Source organism: Salmo salar, chromosome ssa18 (genome assembly GCF_905237065.1).
Source record: "Salmo salar chromosome ssa18, Ssal_v3.1, whole genome shotgun sequence".
Classification (NCBI taxonomy): Eukaryota; Metazoa; Chordata; class Actinopteri; order Salmoniformes; family Salmonidae; genus Salmo; species Salmo salar.
In genome coordinates this window covers 31,023,899-31,039,586 of record NC_059459.1, presented here as the reverse complement: position 1 = coordinate 31,039,586, position 15,688 = coordinate 31,023,899, and the positions used below count along the sequence as shown (strand labels likewise).

At 45.3% G+C, this 15,688-nt stretch overlaps 1 protein-coding gene across 6 annotated transcripts in view; it reads right to left on the bottom strand.

The window, feature by feature from the left end:
- Positions 1 to 232: 232 nt before the first annotated feature.
- The window catches only part of LOC106577249 (cell division cycle and apoptosis regulator protein 1), a 42,786-nt gene continuing 27,330 nt past the window's right edge, over positions 233 to 15,688 (bottom strand). For 4 of the 6 annotated variants that reach the window (XM_014155178.2, XM_014155180.2, XM_014155181.2 and 1 more), the window contains 13 exons: positions 15,375 to 15,488; positions 15,071 to 15,237; positions 14,047 to 14,257; positions 12,704 to 12,787; positions 11,885 to 12,082; positions 11,489 to 11,680; positions 11,092 to 11,391; positions 10,723 to 10,912; positions 10,306 to 10,523; positions 6,751 to 6,871; positions 6,310 to 6,510; positions 5,706 to 5,911; positions 233 to 2,036 (listed from right to left, as the gene is read on the bottom strand). In XM_014155178.2, coding sequence (XP_014010653.2) covers positions 1,950 to 2,036; positions 5,706 to 5,911; positions 6,310 to 6,510; positions 6,751 to 6,871; positions 10,306 to 10,523; positions 10,723 to 10,912; positions 11,092 to 11,391; positions 11,489 to 11,680; positions 11,885 to 12,082; positions 12,704 to 12,787; positions 14,047 to 14,257; positions 15,071 to 15,237; positions 15,375 to 15,488 — 2,289 coding nt within the window. In that variant the 3' untranslated portion in view covers positions 233 to 1,949. The remainder of the gene's footprint in view (positions 2,037 to 5,705; positions 5,912 to 6,309; positions 6,511 to 6,750; positions 6,872 to 10,305; positions 10,524 to 10,722; positions 10,913 to 11,091; positions 11,392 to 11,488; positions 11,681 to 11,884; positions 12,083 to 12,703; positions 12,788 to 14,046; positions 14,258 to 15,070; positions 15,238 to 15,374; positions 15,489 to 15,688) is intronic. The other 2 variants (XM_014155179.2, XM_014155183.2) reach the window with 1 other exon arrangement.

Sequence of the window (15,688 nt, the reverse complement as noted above, 5' to 3'; positions counted from 1 at the left end):
ATCTTTCGAAATTCTAAATCTCTAACACAGACATCGCATGCAGAATTATACACGTATATAATAGTTTAAATACACTTCTAGCCAATTAGCATTTTCCATACGTTTCTACCTTTCATTGCAATATTAATAAGCATTTGTAAACGCAACCTGGCCCAATGTTAATCAAAATATCTAGTACACGTTTTTGATTTTACACACAAAAAGGCTCTAAAGATACAGGACAAAAAGGCAATAAAATCAACCAGTTTAATTCTGCACAGGACAACCATAGTCAATTTTCAATAGAAAAATGAAATGCACTAGGCTGCTTTGGGCTCATTTCTCAAGTTTTGCTCTCATCTAGGAATTCATCACCATCATCATCATCCCTGTTGCACAACCTTCATCTGAGAAGAGGGACAGAATCATAGCTCCTCACAGTTCTACAACAACCCAATAACAGAAAACAGCACTTCTAGAACATCCAGAATTTTACAACAGAACTCCAGCAGTATTCTCATATGGATTTAGTCTAGAATCACAACCATTATATCTGTGGTCAAAGGGCAGGACCAGACCTGAGGCTGCATTTCTTTATGTTAGTGGAGACAGTCAGTTTATGATTTGGCTATGCATTTACTTCCCTTTACAATAAACAAAAACACTAAACAATCCCAACATGGACATAACACTTACTACCATGGTCTCACAACTCCTGGGATAAAACAAGCTTGTTACTGGAATAGGCCTCAGAGACTGAGGTTTCACATAAAGAGCTGCATGCAAAACTATGGTCGTATTTATTGGGCACCAAACGGAAGCAACCGGGCCGAAACGGAGAGATACTATCTGAACATGTACAATAAGAAACTCATTCTCGTGTTCCGTTTCAAAACGCTTAGCTACGTTGTTCCCTAATGAATACGACTCATGTCTTAGAACAATGGCAGCCAGTCAGTTACAAAGAATAACAGTAGAAAATACAGAATAAGTAATGAGTTTTATGATCAGCCGTCAGTAGAACAGAGTTAAGAGAGAAGAGGAACATGTGATAAAGCAATTCTGTTGACTCATCAAAAACAGTTTCTTCAAGGTCATAATCCCTGATTCCTCCCCTTCAAATATCATTGTATATTTTTATGAATCCACTTGAACATAAATAACACCATTATTGCTAATTAGAAGTACGTACAACCAGGGTTCTCCCCTAAGAATGTAAGAGGGGTGATGTGCCACCTTGTGGACTGGTTGCGCCATTATGTAAACGATCTTTATTTGTTATAATTTAAGCCAATTTTTTCTCTCTTGATTACAGAAAATGGCAGTTCGAAGGTGTTAAGAAAAAGCAACAATCTGCCCCTCGCCGCCATACTCAGCAGTACAACCTTGTTAAAAAATCCTGGAGAGAACCCTGGGATCAACGTTGTGGTACTATTTGGGCAAGGCAATGAACGGGCAATACAGAATAAAACAAAACATTCAAATGATCATCATCAATTGAGGAAGCTACTGAAATCTAAAACTAATACCGTAAACAAAGAAGCACTTCACAATGCCATGCACACAATTCCTAACAAAAATCATTTTTTAAATATCACTTTTAGAATGCATTATAATTACAGAGAATCAAACTGTAATTGATATCAAACCAATTAAACATATTTCTTCTTTTCAGGTGAAAGCAGTGAGGTTACATGAAAACATTAGAACCAATTAAGTGAATGCCTGTCCCAAATGGAACTATATTCCCTATATAGTACACTACTTTGACTAGAGCCCTATAGGTTCCAATCAAAAGCAATGAAATACATAGGGAATAGAGTGCCATTTAGAATTCAAACAATGAGAATCTATACATGGTCCTGGTGGGGGAAAACAACAACCATGGGTCCAAATGAAACTCAATCAAATGATGCTTGTATTTAGCGCATATTTACAAGGTTGGTAAGAAACGTGTCCGATTAGATGACTCACTCACTGTCCAACTCCTTCATTAATTCGTCTGAACCATTGGTTGTTTGGGATATTTGGTCAGGGGTGGCTGCTGTGGGAACCTCCTGGAATGAGAGAAACAAGAATTCCTCAGTTCATTTCAAAACAGAACAACCTTTGGCGGTATTGGACAAGCTAATGATTTCTTTATGAAAAGTCCACATTATAGCTGTACTGCTTATCAATGCATTATGTAACAGTGAAGCTTCGAACTTGTATGACGAGTACTTTTGTCTCATCACACAGCTGATTATATCGCAAATCCTTTATCACAAAAACTTTACCATAGAGGACCACTTTGGAAACAAGTGTTTTAATTAATATGTTTAAGTGCCATTCTCTGGATATACAAACTACACTGAACAAAAATATTAATGCAACATGTAGTGCTGGTCCCATGTTTCATGAGCTGAAATAAAAGATCCCAGACATTTTCCACACATAAAAAGGCTTATTTCGCTCAAATTATGTGCACAAATTTGTTTACATCCCTGTTAGTAAGCATTTCTCCTTTGCCAAAATGATCCATCCACCTGACAGGTGTGGCATATCAAGAAGCTGATTAAACAGCATGATCATTACACAGCTGCACCTTGTGCTAGGGACAATAAATGGCCACTAAAATGTGCTATTTTGTCACAACACAATGCCACAGATGTCTCAAGTTGATGGAACGTGCAATTAGAATGCTGACTGCAGGAATGTCCACCAGAGCTGTTGCCAGAGAATTGAATGTCCATTTCTCTACTATAAGCCACCTCCAACATTGTTTTAGAGTATTTGGCAAAATGTTCAGGCCTCACAACCGTAGACCACATGTATGGTGTCGTGTGGGCAAGCGGTTTGCTGATGTCAATGTTGTGAACAGAGTGCCCCATGGTAGCGGTGGGGTTATGGTATGGGCAGGCATAAGCTACAGAACAACGAACACAAATGCATTTTATTGATGGCAATTTGAATGCACAGAGATACCGTGATGAGATCCTGAGGCCCATTTTTTTTTTTTTAAGGTTTCTGTTACCAACAGATGCATATCTGTATTCCCAGTCAGGGCCTTATGAATTCATTTCAATTGACTGATTTCCTTATATGAACTGTAACTCTGTAAAAGCTTTGCTCTGGATAAGAGCGTCTGCTAAATGACGTAAATGTAAATTTTTGTATGTTGCGTTTATATTTTTGTTCAGTATACATCTTGCTGTATATGTTTTTACCCAAATAAATGTAATTCAAGATCCGCAAACGTAACTCGAAATGTAATGCAAATCTCCCATTAACAACTAACCAAATGCAGCAACTGTAAGGTTCTTTCTTTCTTTTATGTAACGAATAATTACCATTTAAAACCAAATCAAACTTTATTTGCCACATGCGCCGAATACAACAAGTGTAGACTTTACTGTGAAATGCTTACTTACAAACCCTTAACCAACAGTGCAGTTCAAGAAGAAGAAAATATTTAGCAAGTAAGCTAAAATGAAAAGAAATAATAAAAAGTCAGAAATAAGAATAACAAGGCTATATACAGGGGGAACCTGTACCGAGTAAGTGTGCAGGGGTACAGGCTAGTTGAGGTAATCTGTACATGTAGGTGGGGGCGAAGTGACTATGCATAGGTAACAAACAGCGAGTTTGAACAGGCAATACAGAATAACAGCGAGTAGCAGCAGTGTACAAGAGGGGGGGGTCAGTGTAAATTGTCCGGTGGCGATTTTTATGAATTGTTCAGCAGTCTAATAGCTTGGGGGTAGAAGCTGTTGAGGAGCCTTTTGGTCCTAAATATAAGTTGGGTGACTGGAGTCTCAGCCAATTTTATGGGCTTTCCTCTGACACCACCTATTATATAGGTCCTGGATGGCAGGAAGCTTGGCCCCAGTGATGTACTGGGTCGTTCGCACAACTCTCTGTAACACCTTACGGTCAGATGCCGAGCAGTTGCCATACCAGGCGGTGATGCAACTGGTCAGGATGCTCTCAATGGTGCAGCTGTAGAACCTTTTGAGGATCTGGGGACCCATGCCAAATCTTTTCAGTCTCCTGATGGGGAAAAGGTTTTGTCGTGCCCTCTTCACGACTGTCTTGGTATGTTTGGACCATGATAGTTGGTGATGCGGACTCCAAGGAACTTGAAACTCTCGACCCTGCTCCACTACAGCCCCGTCGATGTTAATGGGGGCCTGTTCGGCCTGCATTTTCCTGTAGTCCATAATCAGCTCCTTTGTCTTGCACACATTGAGGGAGAGGTTGTTGTCCTGGCACCACCCTGCCAGTTCTCTGACCTCCTCCCTATAGGCCATATCATCGTTGTCAGTGATCAGGCCTAACACTGTTGTCGTCAGCAAACTTGATGGCGTTGGAGTCTATTTGTCACCCAGTCGTGACTGAACAGGGAATACAGGAGGGGACTAAGTACACACCCCAGTGTTAAGGATCAGCGTGGCAGACGTGTTGTTGCCTACCCTTACCACCTGATGGCTGGATCCAGTTGCAGAGGGAGGTGTTTAGTCCCAGAGTCCTTAGCTTAGTGATGAGCTTCATGGGCAATATGGTGTTGAACGCTGAGCTGTAGTCGATGAACAGCATTCTCACATAGGTGTTCCTTTTGTCCAGGTGAGAAAGGGTGGTGTGGAGTGGGATTGAGATTGTGTCATCTGTGGATCTGTTGGGGCAGTATGCGAATTGGAGTGGGTCTAGGGTGTCCGGGAGAATGCTGTTGTGAGCCATCGCCAGCCTTTCAAAGCACTTCACGGCTACCGACGTGAGTGCCACAGGGCGGTAATCATTTAGGCAGGTTACCTTTGGGCACAGGGACTATGGTGGTCTGCTTGAAACATGTAAGTATTACAGATTCAGTCAGGGAGAGGTTGAAAATATCAGTCTAGACACTTGACAGTTGGTCCGCGCATGCTTTGAGTACACGTCCTGGTAATCCGTCTGGACCAGCGGCTTTGTGAATGTTGACCTGTTTAAAGGTTTTGTTCACATCGGCTATCGAGAGCGTTATCACACAGTTATCCAGAACAGCTTGTGCTCTCGTGCATGCTTCAGTGTTGCTTGCCTCGAAGCGAGCATAAAAAGGCATTTCACTCGTCTGGTAGGCCCGCGTCACTGGGCAGCTCGCATCTGGGTTTCCCTTTGTAGTCAGTAATAGTTTTCAAGCCCTGTCACATCTGACGAGCGTCAGAGCCGGTGTAGTAGGATACAATCTTAATCCTGTATTGACGCTTTGCTTGTTTGATGGTTCGTCTGAGGGCATAGAGGGATTTCTTATAAGCGTCCGGATTAGTCTCCCGCTCCTTGAAAGTGGCAGCTCTAGCCTTTAGCTCGATGCGGATGTTGCCTGTAATCCATGGCTTCTGGTTATGTACGTACAGTTACTGGGGGGGGGGGGCGTCATCGATGCACTTATTAATGAAGCAAAACAGTCCTGTAGTGTAGCATCCGCGTCATCTGACCACTTCCGTATTGAGCAAGTCACTGGTACTTCCTGCTTTAGTTTTTACTTGTAAGAATTGTGGTCAGATTTGCCAAATGAAGGGCGAGGGAGAGCTTTGTATGCATCTCTGTGTGTGGAGTAAAAGTGGTCTAGGATTTATTTTTCCCAGGTTGTACATGTGACATGCTGGTAAAAATTAGCTAAAACTGATTTAAGTTTGCCTCCATTAAAGTCCCTGGCCACTAGAAGCGCCGCTCATGTCTACGAATAAATCAGTAAACCAGTCAATCAATCGTACCTTCTTGAGGACTCCCTGAAGTTCATTCATGGCATTGCCCAGGTTGTTAAGTGTCTTGCTAAGCTGGTTGTGGTAGACCGTGTTCTGTTCCTCTGTGGTCCTGAGGTTGTTCTCTGTCTGGCCCAGGGTTCCCTTCACCTCCTCCAGATCTTTAGACAGGACTCTATTAGCAGATACCAGTTGGAGGATCTGCTTGGTGTCCTCGACTAGAACACACACACACACACACACACACACACACACACACACACACACACACACACACACACAGACACAAATGAATGAGAAAATGTATTTAAAATCTCAACGTCTAGGCTTACTTCAAATTCAAGAACCTTATGCATTGTCAATGTTGATTTAAATTTCAAGACATTTCTACAATAAGTTTTTTTCCGAGAGCGAGTGAGCAAGCGAGAGAAAGGACTAGTATTGCCACCACCTTGAATAAAGGAACAAAATGCTGTACTTCTAGTTGAACTACTACAAATATCAGGTCTGAATCCTAACTTGAGACACACTATTGACGTCAATAGGGGAGTTGATTAAAGTTTGAATTTGGTGTTTTTAAGTTAAGATTGTGTTGGCGATAAGTGGATTGTCCTACCCATTTTGGAGTCCTGCACCATTAGTTTCTGCTCAATCTCCTCCCTGGCCTTCTCACTCTTGTCCAGTTTCTGCATCATGCTGCCAACATCCACCATGGCTCCATTATACACTATCAGACTACTGCCTCCTCCTGACTCACTAGCCTCCGCTAGCGCTGTCTGGCCACGAGACACAAACATGGGCAGCAACGCACGGTTACCTGAGGGGGGGAGAAATAGGGAAAACAAGGGGAGAGGTAGAAAGGAAGAGAGGTGGAGGGAAAGAGTCGAAAGTGTAGGACTCAAAATAAACCACACTACGTCAGTTCTTACTATGTTAGATATTCACCTAAATCACTGGTGAAGGAATAGATTCTGTTCAACATTAGTGAAGCTTTAAAATGCTTTGAGATGCGTCATAAAGAGAACTATTAACCCACTCCAGAATCTCCTTCACTCACCTAGCAGGTTGTCCAGCAGGCCTTCACTGAAGGAAGGAGCAGCCTCGTCTTTAGCTGCGTCCGTCAGTTTACGGTAGTAACATGACTCTCTTACCACCGGCTTGTTCAACAACTTCTTTACCTGAAAATTAATTAACATTATAAGAAGGGCTAACTAATTATCACTCACATATATTGTGACCAAAAAATTTTTTCAAGGGTAAGACTGGCGTGTGTAACCTTCAGCTCTAGACAGGTATAAGCCCCTGTGTGTGTGTATATACATGGGCTCTGGACAGATGTAACCCCAGTGTGTGTGTGTGTGTGTGTGTGTGTGTGTGTGTGTGTGTGTGTGTGTGTATACATGGGCTCTGGACAGATGTAACCCCAGTGTGTGTGTGTGTGTGTGTGTGTGTGTGTGTGTGTGTGTGTGTGTGTGTGTGTGTGTGTGTGTGTGTGTGTGTGTGTGTGTGATATACACCTGGGCTCTGGACAGATGTAACCCCAGTGTGTGTATATACCTGGGCTGTGGACAGATGTAACCCCAGTGTGTGTATATACCTGGGCTCTGGACAGATGTAACCCCAGTGTGTGTGTGTGTGTGTGTGTGTGTGTGTGTGTGTGTGTGTGTGTGTGTGTGTGTGTATATACACCTGGGCTGTGGACAGATGTAACCCCAGTGTGTGTATATACCTGAGCTGTGGACAGATGTAACCCCAGTGTGTGTATATACCTGGGCTGTGGACAGATGTAACCCCAGTGTGTGTATATACCTGGGCTGTGGACAGATGTAACCCCAGTGTGTGTATATACCTGGGCTCTGGACAGATGTAACCCCAGTGTGTGTATATACCTGGGCTGTGGACAGATGTAACCCCAGTGTGTGTATATACCTGGGCTCTGGACAGATGTAACCCCAGTGTGTGTATATACCTGGGCTGTGGACAGATGTAACCCCAGTGTGTGTATATACCTGGGCTGTGGACAGATGTAACCCCAGTGTGTGTATATACCTGGGCTGTGGACAGATGTAACCCCAGTGTGTGTATATACCTGGGCTGTGGACAGATGTAACCCCAGTGTGTGTATATACCTGGGCTCTGGACAGATGTAACCCCAGTGTGTGTATATACCTGGGCTGTGGACAGATGTAACCCCAGTGTGTGTATATACCTGGGCTCTGGACAGATGTAACCCCAGTGTGTGTATATACCTGGGCTGTGGACAGATGTAACCCCAGTGTGTGTATATACCTGGGCTGTGGACAGATGTAACCCCAGTGTGTGTATATACCTGGGCTGTGGACAGATGTAACCCCAGTGTGTGTATATACCTGGGCTGTGGACAGATGTAACCCCAGTGTGTGTATATACCTGGGCTCTGGACAGATGTAACCCCAGTGTGTGTATATACCTGGGCTCTGGACAGATGTAACCCCAGTGTGTGTATATACCTGGGCTGTGGACAGATGTAACCCCAGTGTGTGTATATACCTGGGCTCTGGACAGATGTAACCCCAGTGTGTGTATATACCTGGGCTGTGGACAGATGTAACCCCAGTGTGTGTATATACCTGGGCTGTGGACAGATGTAACCCCAGTGTGTGTATATACCTGAGCTGTGGACAGATGTAACCCCAGTGTGTGTATATACCTGGGCTCTGGACAGATGTAACCCCAGTGTGTGTATATACCTGGGCTCTGGACAGATGTAACCCCAGTGTGTGTATATACCTGAGCTGTGGACAGATGTAACCCCAGTGTGTGTATATACCTGGGCTGTGGACAGATGTAACCCCAGTGTGTGTATATACCTGGGCTGTGGACAGATGTAACCCCAGTGTGTGTATATACCTGAGCTGTGGACAGATGTAACCCCAGTGTGTGTATATACCTGGGCTGTGGACAGATGTAACCCCAGTGTGTGTATATACCTGGGCTGTGGACAGATGTAACCCCAGTGTGTGTATATACCTGGGCTCTGGACAGATGTAACCCCAGTGTGTGTATATATACCTGGGCTCTGGACAGATGTAACCCCAGTGTGTGTATATACCTGGGCTGTGGACAGATGTAACCCCAGTGTGTGTATATACCTGAGCTGTGGACAGATGTAACCCCCAGTGTGTGTATATACCTGGGCTGTGGACAGATGTAACCCCAGTGTGTGTATATACCTGGGCTGTGGACAGATGTAACCCCAGTGTGTGTATATACCTGGGCTCTGGACAGATGTAACCCCAGTGTGTGTATATACCTGGGCTCTGGACAGATGTAACCCCAGTGTGTGTATATACCTGGGCTGTGGACAGATGTAACCCCAGTGTGTGTATATACCTGGGCTCTGGACAGATGTAACCCCAGTGTGTGTATATACCTGGGCTCTGGACAGATGTAACCCCAGTGTGTGTATATACCTGGGCTGTGGACAGATGTAACCCCAGTGTGTGTATATACCTGGGCTCTGGACAGATGTAACCCCAGTGTGTGTATATACCTGAGCTGTGGACAGATGTAACCCCAGTGTGTGTATATACCTGAGCTGTGGACAGATGTAACCCCAGTGTGTGTATATACCTGGGCTGTGGACAGATGTAACCCCAGTGTGTGTATATACCTGGGCTCTGGACAGATGTAACCCCAGTGTGTGTATATACCTGGGCTGTGGACAGATGTAACCCCAGTGTGTGTATATACCTGGGCTGTGGACAGATGTAACCCCAGTGTGTGTATATACCTGGGCTGTGGACAGATGTAACCCCAGTGTGTGTATATACCTGGGCTGTGGACAGATGTAACCCCAGTGTGTGTATATACCTGGGCTCTGGACAGATGTAACCCCAGTGTGTGTATATACCTGGGCTGTGGACAGATGTAACCCCAGTGTGTGTATATACCTGGGCTCTGGACAGATGTAACCCCAGTGTGTGTATATACCTGGGCTCTGGACAGATGTAACCCCAGTGTGTGTATATACCTGAGCTGTGGACAGATGTAACCCCAGTGTGTGTATATACCTGGGCTCTGGACAGATGTAACCCCAGTGTGTGTATATACCTGGGCTCTGGACAGATGTAACCCCAGTGTGTGTATATACCTGGGCTCTGGACAGATGTAACCCCAGTGTGTGTATATACCTGGGCTGTGGACAGATGTAACCCCAGTGTGTGTATATACCTGGGCTGTGGACAGATGTAACCCCAGTGTGTGTATATACCTGGGCTGTGGACAGATGTAACCCCAGTGTGTGTATATACCTGGGCTGTGGACAGATGTAACCCCAGTGTGTGTATATACCTGGGCTCTGGACAGATGTAACCCCAGTGTGTGTATATACCTGAGCTGTGGACAGATGTAACCCCAGTGTGTGTATATACCTGGGCTGTGGACAGATGTAACCCCAGTGTGTGTATATACCTGAGCTGTGGACAGATGTAACCCCAGTGTGTGTATATACCTGGGCTCTGGACAGATGTAACCCCAGTGTGTGTATATACCTGAGCTCTGGACAGATGTAACCCCAGTGTGTGTATATACCTGAGCTGTGGACAGATGTAACCCCAGTGTGTGTATATACCTGGGCTCTGGACAGATGTAACCCCAGTGTGTACATGATGTCCTCCAGGTCTTTCTCCAGCAGGTAGCCACAGTGGCTCTGGTCAAAGTAGACAAAGGCCATGAGCAGGTCCCTGTTGTAGGTCACCATCTGCTTCTTCTCCTTGTCTTTAGAGGACCCCTCTTTGGACTTCCTGTCGTCTCTCCTGTCCCTGCCGTTAGAGTCCTCATCGTCTTTATCTGAGAGAGGGCAGGAGAGGAGCGCATCAGTGCAGAATGAGAGGACAGGAAAGGAAAGTGTCAGTGCAGAATGAGAGGACAGGAGAGGAGCGTGTCAGTGCAGAATGAGAGGACAGGAAAGGAAAGTGTCAGTGCAGAATGAGAGGACAGGAGAGGAGCGTGTCAGTGCAGAATGAGAGGACAGGATTATCATGTGTACCATCTTCATCGTCGTCGTCTTCGGCCTCCAGAGGGTCGTACTCCTCAGCATTTGTGTTGTTGCTCTCATCCTCCTCCTTCTCCTCTATAGACTCCTCCTTTTTCAGCACCTTCTCCTTCTCACCCCCCTCCTCGCCCTCCTTCTCACCCCCCTCCTCGCCCTCCTTCACACCCCCCTCCTCGCCCTCCTCCTGGGTTAGGAAAAGACATGACAGGCACAAGTTAGAACTAGCAGGCCGTTTGAAAATCCAAGCATTTGAATCATGGCGTAAGCTTGTATTTTAAGTAAGCTACAATGTAAACTGCTTCATGATCTAGTAAAACTGTCAATATGAATACAATTCACCTTCAAGAGCCATGAGCCACCCACCTTCCTCTCCTGTTCCTCTTCCTTTGCCTTCTTCATCGCCGGCTCTCCATTCTCCTCCTCGCCTTTCTTCACCTCCCCCGCCTCTTTCTGCCCCGCCTCTTTCTGCCCCGCCTCTTTCTGCCCCGCCTCTTTCTGCCCCGCCTCTTTCTGCCCCGCCTCTTTCTGCCCCGCCTCTTTCTTGGCCTTCACCTTCTTGTCTTTCTTGTCATCCTTGCAGGGCACAGAGGCCAGGGCCTTAAAAATCCTGTAGCCAAAGTCTCTCTGTAGCATCTCATTAAACAGCTCCGCAAACAGAGACACCTGGAGAGAAGACAGCGATATTTGATGCAAATCTGTACTTCTAGGCATCTAAATTAGTATTCAAGTGTGTATGTTCTGAATGTGTATGTTGTCTCACCTCGAAGGAGTGTTCCTTGTTGTCCTCCAGTCTGTAGTCCAGCAGCACGCTCAGAGACATGACGCTGCAGTCAAACTTCCCGCTCTTGGCCGCCCAGTTGGGGTGAACGATGATGGTGGGCTCGTCTGGCAGGACGTACCGCTTCTCTCTGCGCTGGCGCTCCAACTCCTCCTGCTTCTTCCTCTCCTCCTCCTAATGGACAGACAGAGGGAAGGGATGGAGAATCAGAAACAAGTAATCAGTGGATCCATTCTAGTAAACCATCCATAGTGATGCTGTTGGTAAGTGTGTTAACTGTAGCTAAGTGCATTAAAAGCATACCTCTGTCCAGCTTTGGTGCTTCTGTCTATAAGTACATACACTAGCTGTAAGTTTCTTAGTCTTAAGTGCCCCAACCTCCTGTACCTCTCTGTCCTCCTCCATGAGTTGAGGCGCCTCCTCCTCCGGGGCCTGGCTCTCCGGTAACTCGGGCTCCTTGGCCTCCTCCACCTGCTCCTCCACCTTCAACTGCTTGGTGAGACGGGCAATCAGCTGGGACTTTAACCCCTTTGAGCTCAGGGAGCGGGACTCTAACTCCTTACGAAGGTCATTCACCTACAGAGGAGAGAGGTGGATGGTCAGTTCAACATTAAGCATTATGACACATTTTGAAAAGTCACGAACTTGCTCATTTACAATGTCTCTTGCATATGGATTGGATATACAATGTGATACAAACTATTTTGTGCTGAACAAACGTTGCAAGTGAGCAGTATGCAGATTGCGGAAGCTGCTTCTTTTGTATCACTTTACGACGCAGCAACAAGTCAATCAACACGTCAGTCAACACATTACTACATCAACAGAGAAATGAGCCACACAATACATAAGTGCATAACAAAAAAATATGCACACCAGGAAACTCCTTGTGGAGAAGCTAATTATAGACAGGAATGCACTGTCATGACTTGTGATTAGTCTATTGTTAAGATGGTTGTGGGTCCTGCCTCTGACTCGCTAGCAGTGCCAAGGTTATGGTATTTCCTGCAGTGATCATCACCATATACATATAAAAAACATATAGACTATGTACTCACTGTACTGTAAATCTCTTTGAATAAAAATATCTGCTAGGTGTCTTTGAAAGTCAAAGTAATTCACTTTGTACTGACTGAGTAATATTCAGTCATTTCTCAAGTATAGGCTATTCAACAATCAAATACTTGAGAACCCTACCTTCATTGATTTCGGATCAAGCTTAGCCCAGTGTGTCGGAGTGGTCACCTCCTTCGAATCTTCTTCATCCTTCTCCTCTTCCTCCTTTGAGAAAGAACCATCCAACCGAGACAGACAGAAAGAAAGAAAGAGAGGGACAGCAAACCATTAAATCACCACTTCTTCTGTCGTTTTAACTAGTAAGAAAAAAAAAAAGTTGATCCGTGCAAGAAGCAAGGTTCACATCCTGTGTCTCTGATAGTTTCTCTGGTCCTAGTGAGTAGCTCTGGGATGATAAAGTAGTCCTCTGCTACTGCAGGGTGGGTAGGTAGTTAACACAGGGATACCACCCGCTAGTTCTATATAATAAAACCTTTATCAAACCCACGGAAAACCAATGCCCCCGCCCCCCAGCGGCCAATCAATCACGTTCTGTGGAACACAAAAAGGTAAATCAATAACAGTGGGTTCCAAAGGGGGTGTGGTCTCTGTAGTGGAAGCTTCATCAGGTTCAACTCAAAGCTGGTGCCCCCAAACTCAGTGTGTAGCTTAACTGTCTGTTTGGGGTTCCCTAGCTAGCCATCCTAATCTAACATGGATTCTGATTAGGGATAGTTCTGGATTCGGCATTCTTTTGGTTCAGTTTAGGTTCTAGAACATCATAGAAAACCTTATGTCAAACCAACTGCCCTGGAACAAACCAAGCTCTAGATACAATCCAATCAAAAACAGGGACAGACAAGAGACAGAACTTAGGGGAGGGGCTTTTCTCTCCTTTCGAATTCAGCAGATATTGAAGTAAACAAATGATTATAAAAAGGAAACAAAATCTAGAACACACACACGTCAACGCAACTGGCTCTGCAGGTTCCAGTAGAATCCTCAGTGGTTCCAAGCAAAGAATCAAATGTCATTTTATCCACCACACTTGCAAGTAGACAATTCCAAGCAGGGTCATTTTTGGTTAAATGTGATAATAACACAAGCAAATTAAGTAAATTAAAACTTAAGCTATATCCAGTTTGGTACCCAATTATGAGTCATTTCTAGAGCTGGAAGCTGATTGGCCAGTTGCGGCAGTACGACCTAGTCTCCTTCCACTGTGCGTCTGCCGAGTGTGAGGGCAGGTGGGGGTGTAGGGCGGGGAGGGTGGGGGTAGGAGCAGGTAGCAGGACGGTAGGAGAGGAACTGAACCTAAAGGGGGTCTGGTAGTTCAGGATTCTGCCTGCATTGTGTGTATTTAGGTGTGTATAACATATGTAGTGTGTGTATCTGGGGTTGTTGTGTCTAGTGAATATCCTGTGCCTGTGTTGGTCCTGTGAGAAGCAGGGGAAATGAGAAGAAAGGGATTAGCGGTTCAGTGCCTGTTCTCCATCAGCCTCCTTCCTCTCGGCGGACAGCTTCTCAGCCAGCTGCTCCCGGAGTCCCCGCGACAGCCCCTCCCACTCTGAGCGGGTAGGAAGACAATGCCAAACATCCGGGAGAAACAAAACCACTGTCTCCACATGTGCGGGCACTGTCCGCCCCTTGTGAGTCTCCTCAGGGCGATGATAGCGAATCTCTGCAAAACGATACCTGTCGCAAAGGAAGAAGGCGCATTGGAAAGAAACATTCCAGTCAGGGACACACATCTCTTAAAAACAGGGCTAGGGCTAGCCTAGGCTACATTCCCCCAAATGACTTTTGAACTTGTTACAATATCCCCCCAACACACAGAACACACAATTAGCATAACAGAACCCAGTCCACAGCTCTCCATTGGTTGTTAGGGGTAACGGTGGCCATTTTGGTAAATTTGACAGAAAAACATCACCCCCGGTAACACCCCCAAAACCGCCCCAACCCTCGCCTTCAGCCAATTAAAGCTCAGTATTTCTCTGTTATGACTTCGCGGAGGGGAGAGTTTTTGAGAGAAGACACAGAATCATAGGACAGGACAGTGAAAGCAAGAAGTTAAATATGTAAGATATTTAACAGAATGAAATCAACACAAAAAGGTTATTGTGGTGTCTTCTGGTCCGGGAGACTGCTCTTTGAGCCACAGAATCAATCACTCATTCATCCGCCCACATAGATATACAAAGATGGAGAAAAGCAGGACGTCATCATATGGTAGCCAACGGGACATATTGCGAAACAAAAAATTATTAAGAGGCAAATCAAATGACAGAATCATAGTCATTAACGTCCAAAAAACAAACCAACAAAAAAAGCACCCATCCAAAGAGTCAGATATCGATATTAAGCGTTGGAAGGTAAGATAACCATCACGGACCGTCACCATTTGTATTTTTATGGTAATAATATTACCACAGGTCTAGTTATATAGAGAAAAACCACAGAGACAGAAAAGAGAGAAGGGAGGTTGAGGAGAAGAGCAGGACTTACCACTGAGTGCAGAGACTCAGGTCTATGCCTGTGAGGGCCTTACAACAGCGTATGGCTGTCTTTATGAGCACAGCCGGGTCCTTCTCAGGGTCCACTCCATCCAGGGAGGGGGACCAGTGGCCCCCAATGGCCATAGCCTCGTCCTTACCCCGCATCCCCACCAGGAACTGAGAGAGAAATAGAAAAACAGAAGGACAGAGAAATTGAAAAGAGAAACAAGAGAAGTCAAAAAACAAGCCTAAGCCATGCAACTAACTCATAACTACTACGTACTGTACGAACCAATGGTTGACACCTAACTGACCTTGATGAGGCGGGCGGGGTGCTGGAAAGAGTCTCTAAGTTCTTGGGGATCCTCAGCCAGAGCACAGGACTTATGGTAGAGCTCCTCTAGACTGGGGTTGGCCAGCAACATCACCTATTCAACACAAGACAACAGACAGGACAAGTCTAGGTGTGAACGTTTGTGTGTGTGTACTACCTTATTGCTGTAAGTGGTATTAGGTGTGTGTGTGTATCACAACATAGCGCTGAAGAGGTGTGTGTGTCGGGGTTTCTGTTAGCCAGTTGTTTTGAACGTGGCATCAAATGGCAACGGAAGGCAAGCTTCAGCAAGCT